General features: G+C 40.6%; 1 protein-coding gene across 1 annotated transcript; it reads right to left on the bottom strand.

Moving 5' to 3' along the window:
- Positions 1-1226: 1226 nt before the first annotated feature.
- On the bottom strand, positions 1227-2730 carry LOC107737414 (vesicle transport protein SFT2C-like). The gene is made up of 3 exons (XM_016548903.1): positions 2594-2730; positions 1471-1929; positions 1227-1293 (listed from the first exon to the last, which is right to left on the bottom strand). The coding sequence occupies exons 1-3, from the start codon at positions 2728-2730 to the stop codon at positions 1227-1229; spliced, it is 663 nt and encodes a 220-aa protein (XP_016404389.1).
- Between the last annotated feature and the right edge of the window lie 3051 nt (positions 2731-5781).

Raw genomic sequence — 5781 nt, 5'->3', positions numbered from 1 at the left:
ATTTGCATTGTGTCATGCCAAAAAGTTTTGTCAATAGTGAATGAAGCACCGCTCACACAGAAGTCACTTTTAAAACAAGTAGTTTTCTGCTAGTCAACACACAATGTTTGAGGAATGTTTTTGCCCTTAAAGGAGACATATGCCCCTTTTTACAATATGTAATATAAGTCTCTGGTGTCCCCAGAATGTGTCTGTGAAGTTTCAGCTCAAAATACCCCACAGATCATTTATTATATCATTTTGAAAATGCCTATTTTGAGTGGAAGCAGAAACACGCTGTTTTTCGTGCCTGTCTCTTTAAATGCAAATGAGCTGTTGCTCCCCGACCCCTTTTCCAGAATAGAGCTGCGCCATTACAGCTCGTACCTGCTAAAAATCATGTTTTGGTTCTGATTATCATGTTTATTGCGCTGAAATCGTGTTTTAAACAATATTAGTTTAAACTTCTGATACACGGTTTTCTGAGTGCACATATCTGAAGCACACATACAGAAAACGGCTGTCACAGCATGTGAGTATTAAACTAAGTTCTCATTCACACACAAGATTACATTAAAAACCCACGAGTTACAAAAAATGACGGATTTTCATGATATGTCACCTTTAAGCAAAACTCCCGATTTTGTGTATTCCTATTGAAATGACTGGATTTGACAGAGCAACAGAAAAATGTGTTTACACCTTTACTCTGGTCCAGGATTGCCTCAGCACTGCACATTTTGAATGTAACTCTTATTTAACATGCCTGATTTAACTCGTCAGCTCATTAGTAAAAGCTCCAGAACCTATAGCCTACTGCGTGTCATGGGAGACAATCAAAGAACAGGATAGAGAACCATTGCTACACATTTATGACCACCATATATGATGCAGAAGTGATCTGTCCTTAAATAAATGGCTTACCTTTAATCAGACCACATGACTTGAAGAAGAAAATAAGCATTGTTAATTAAGTTTATTTACAAAAAGTTAATTTCAAAAGCAGTTCAGAAACATTTAAAGGTAAGTAGTATTTGATGTCTTGGTCATACGCATGGTCCCTGTCTCAGTGCAAGTCACAAAACTTCCTTCTGTGGATATGCCCATCCACAGACTGAGGGTCACGTTAAACTCCTCAGTATAGGATACAGGCAGAGTTTCACAAACATTTCAGTACCAGCAAAAAAGGAGCAAAAAGTATTTTCCATGATAAAAATTGTCTGTTGCCCAGTCCGTGAAATGCCTGATCATACAGGCATGGCCTTACCGGTCACAGTTCTTTTAATAGCGGACGCTGCCGTGCCACCCACAAACCTCATGCAGGTGTCGTGCCCATTTTCGACCCCCTGCCAAATTATTACCCCTCTCGCTGAAATCGCAATCTGATTGCCTAATCCTAACCCCACCCCTAATCCTAACCCCTCCCCCACACCTAACCCTAAACCTACCAATACTAGGGGGGTAATAATCTGGCAGGGGTCAGAATTGGGCACAACACCGGCACTCCCACCCGGCAACAAAGCCACGATGTAACCCACAATGGCACTGATCTGAAGACAGGCTCCGAGAGCTGTGAGCAGCGTGCTGTGAAGGCTCAGCGCCGCATACAAAGTACCCACCAGAGAGCACAGGTACACTGCCGCTCCCGGTGTTGGAGTCGCAATGAGTTTAAGGATCGCCGCCCTGAGGAGCGCGAACACTGAGCCAAGCGACCACAGCAGAGCGAACTTGCGCGCCTTCAGCAGAAGTAAAGGAGCGTAAAGTGCCGACAGTCCAAAGCACAGAGCAGAGAAGAAAATACATGTTCCGAACGCGATCAGTCGCTGGGATTGACTCATGCCCGGCAAACACGGGTCAGGTTCTGATGACCACGGCCACGAGAAGCTGCTGCTCGATCCTTGGCCTGATGACGCTCCACGGCTGCTGGATCCAGAGAGCGGACTCGACCACCTGCCGAACCAGCTCCCTGGCACCGAAGTCGGTTCATCGATGTCATCTAATAAACCAAGGTCTCTTATTATTCAAACAAATTGGCCTTTTAGAACTGCATCGCATATCATTATTTAATTAAATCGTAGCGTTTGTGAATTCACAATTATGCTTAATTATGATTTTTATTGGGTTTAATATATCATGCAGCCTTGGAAAACAGACTAAGAATGTTTTATACATTTTCGTCTGTGAAATGCGCCACTTCCGGTATTTTGCCGGTTAGTCGACTCAAGCAAAATTAAGTCGAGGATTTTAAAAAATCGAATAGTCGAATAAAATCGACGAATCGTGACAGCCCTATTACAATTCACTTGGAGGACTACATAAGCCATGCAGTGGTGCATGGAGGTATGGTGGGAGCATTTCTCTAGATATTGTGGTTTAATTTTTGTGGTTTAAAATATAAATATAAACATAAATATGCTTGTATGTGGACTCTAGCATGATGATGTAAATGTGCTAGGTAGGTTATTCCAGAGTTTGGGCACTAAATAGGAAAAGGATCTGCCACCCGCAGTTGATTTTGATATTCTAGGTATTATCAAATGGCCAGAGTTTTGAGATCGCAACGGACGTGAAGGACTATAATGCGATAGCTCTGTCAGAGAGCGGACTCGACCACCTGCCGAACCAGCTCCCTGGCACCGAAGTCGGTTCATCGATGTCTATTGCTGTGCTAGAACTGGACTGTGATATCGTCTTCGCTCCGATTTTAGACTGAGCCAAATATTCCTGGAGCTGTCGATTTAATTCAGCCATTATTCACTTTAGAGTGTGTGGATCGAAAACAGGAAGTTGTGGCATTGCAATGACAGTGACTTACATGACGGAAGTACAATTTTTGTGTACACCCACATATGCCAATGTATGAGGACGAAACCTTATTTTTCTGTATTTAAAATAGACTTTATTTGTAGCTACTTTAAATCACTGGAATATATGAAAAGTAAAAAGGCCAATTTGTTTGAATAGTAAGAGACCTCGGTTTATTAGAACAATTTAAAAAAAGTGTGTGTATGTGGCGGTTTCTTCATTATGGCGATAGAGCGACGCACCACCAATCTTTCATATCTTTAATGATATACACTGATCACAGTACCCTTGCACAGTAACTTGGTTGAGCAACTGCATAATTTCACTAAGTCTTGCTGGATAACTCTGGGTATGTGACAAAGTATCCTTTTGTATTAATGGAAAGATCACATAATGTTTGTCAATGTTTGTTTGTCATGTTTTACAGCATTCTACGCATTTTCGGTCCAAGCCCGATGCAGAGCAGTTCGGCCGGGATGAGGGGTCCCTGCTGCATTTTCACCAGGAAAGAAAATTACTCATTACAATTTAGGGCTGCCACTAACGACTATTTTTATTTTGATTAATCGATTAATCTAAACGATTAATTTCCCACAAAAAAAATCGACGAAAAATGAATTTGGAAATAAAACGGATTTCATAGTGCCCTATAATTATAATAAATATTTTGTGGTAATAAAAATAGATGTAAGTGAACAATAGCTTAAAATACTCAACAAAGGCCTGCAGGGGGCGCCAACGGCCTGACGATTGTTTTTATTACTGTGCGATCTAATCCTCATTTAGTATTGACCAAGCACCATTTCATTCAAATGTCCACTTAATCTTTAATATTTGGCCATTTCTTTAGGACAGAAATGCTATAGCCATTGTAATTAAAGGGGTCATATGATGCTATTTCAAGTTTTCCTTTCTCTTTGGAGTATTACAAGCTCGTATTTGAAAAATAATGTGTTTTTTGAACATTAAAGCATGTCAACATATTCTGTTACACCAAATACACAAAATAATGATCTTTAAAATAGCAACATATGACCCCTTTAAATGAATATGTGGACATCAAAACTTGTAAACTCTGAGTGAGGGTTTGAGCTTTTATTTTGAAACCGCGATGTATTCTCCCGTGTTTGCATAGATTTATAAATGCTCGGGCAGCCATGTTGCCGCTGAAGCCGGTTTACGCTGAGATAATTCATACCCCTTCGTTTGAAGTGTGGTCCCGAAAAATCTTCGTTTGAAGGGCTGTCTGGCCCTTCCCCTACCCCTCCAACAAAAAGAGAATTGAGACACCCCAACTCCTTCACGTGAACGCGCGAAATGGAGGGGTAGGGGAAAGGGTAAGGGCTAAGGGGTTGAATTGGGATTGGGCCCAAGTGTTAGACAGTGTTTTAGGTTATTACATGCGGAGGTTTTTGGTCCAATAATTAAAACCTCTGTTTTTTCAGAATTTAGCAGTAGGAAATGACTAGTCATCCAGTTTTTTATATCAACTATCCAGGTTAAAGAGATGGGTCTTTAATCTAGATTTAAGTGTGTCTGCCTCCCGAACAATGTTAGGTAGGTTATTCCAGAGTTTGGGCACTAATAGGAAAAGGATCTGCCGCCCGCAGTTGATTTTGATATTCTAGGTATTATCAAATGGCCAGAGTTTTGAGATCGCAGCGGACGTGAAGGACTATAATGCGATATGAGCTCGCTCAAGCACTGAGGAGCTAAACCATTCAGGGCTTTATAAGAAATTAGCAAGATTTTAAAATATATTCTATGCCGTCACACGTCATCATACGTCGTCTAGCTCCTTCAGTACACACACCTATACTGGTGTGCTGGTGTGCATTAGAGCGTTTAATTACCATTCTATATTAATGCGCTGCTTACTGACACACACATACACACACACATACACACTAGTACTGAGCCTTGTGGCACTCCATACTGTACTTGTGATCAATATGATATCTCTTCATTTACTGCTACGTATTGATGACGGTCAGATAAGTAAGATTTGAACCATGACAATGCAATTCAACTAATGCCAAGATAAGTTTGTAGTCTACTCAAAAGGATGTTGTGGTCGATATTGTCAAACGCAGTGCTAAGATCCAGTAGCACTAATAGAGAAATACAACCACGATCAGATGATAAGAGCAGGTCATTTGTAACTCTGATGAGAGCAGTCTCAGTACTATGATACGGTCTATATCCTGACTGGAAATCCTCAGTTGGGACATATCTTAATGACAACGACGAATCAATATTCATAAGATAATCTATGACTTCTGGAAGCACCTCTTTTAGTAGCTTAGATGGTATGTTGTTGGTTTAGATGATTTAAATGAGTTTATCCAATTCTTCCCCTCCTATAGCAGAGAATGAGTGGAATTCTTCTTCAGGGGATGTATAGTGCATCTGATGCGATATTGTAGCTCACAGCTGCACGGTTATTTTTTTTTATCACTAATAGTATCGATTTTGGAAGTAAAGACGTTCATAAAGTCATTACTGCTGTGCTGTTGGGAAATGTCTGCGCCTGTTGATGCTTTATTTTTCGTTAATTTAGCCACTGTTTTGAATAAATGCCTGGGGTTGTGTTTGTTCTCTTCTAAGAGAGGCGAAAAGTAAGTAGATCTAGCAGTTTTTAGAGCTTTTCTTTAAGTAGAAGTACTTTCCCGCCATGCAATACAAAATACCTCTAGTTTTGTTTTCTTCCAGCTGCGCTCCATTTTCCGGGCTGCTCTCTTTAAGGAAAGAGAAACGCACAGACGCGCATACACGCAACTTTCATCTCTCTCTCTCGAATTGGCAATATTTGAGAAAAGAGTTTAGCGATTTCTAATTATTGGGGGGGCTAGCCCCCCTCAATGTCTACGGTGGTTATCCCTGATCACACATAAAAATATGTTGTGGCACTATCGTGCAGTCTATAATGTTATGTTACTTAGCTTATCAAAGCGATGTTTTGCAAACATTTCTTTGAGTAACATGACCGTAAATATG

Source organism: Sinocyclocheilus rhinocerous, unplaced genomic scaffold, assembly GCF_001515625.1.
Source record: "Sinocyclocheilus rhinocerous isolate Xijiao unplaced genomic scaffold, SAMN03320098_v1.1 scaffold734, whole genome shotgun sequence".
Taxonomy (NCBI): Eukaryota; Metazoa; Chordata; class Actinopteri; order Cypriniformes; family Cyprinidae; genus Sinocyclocheilus; species Sinocyclocheilus rhinocerous.
The sequence above is the reverse complement of the archived record's forward strand: the minus strand, read 5'-3'. Positions and strand labels throughout refer to the sequence as shown.

Bases quoted from the DNA above. Each gene is read 5' to 3' on its own strand.
- LOC107737414 (XM_016548903.1), bottom strand. From the start codon at position 2,730: ATGGCTGAATTAAATCGACAGCTCCAGGAATATTTGGCTCAGTCTAAA. The intron at 1,930-2,593 runs GTGGTCGAGTCC...CTGGTTCGGCAG, and splicing joins CCAGGGAGCTGGTTCGGCAG to GTGGTCGAGTCCGCTCTCTG. The intron at 1,294-1,470 runs GCCCAATTCTGA...CACCTGCATGAG, and splicing joins GGTGGGAGTGCCGGTGTTGT to GTTTGTGGGTGGCACGGCAG.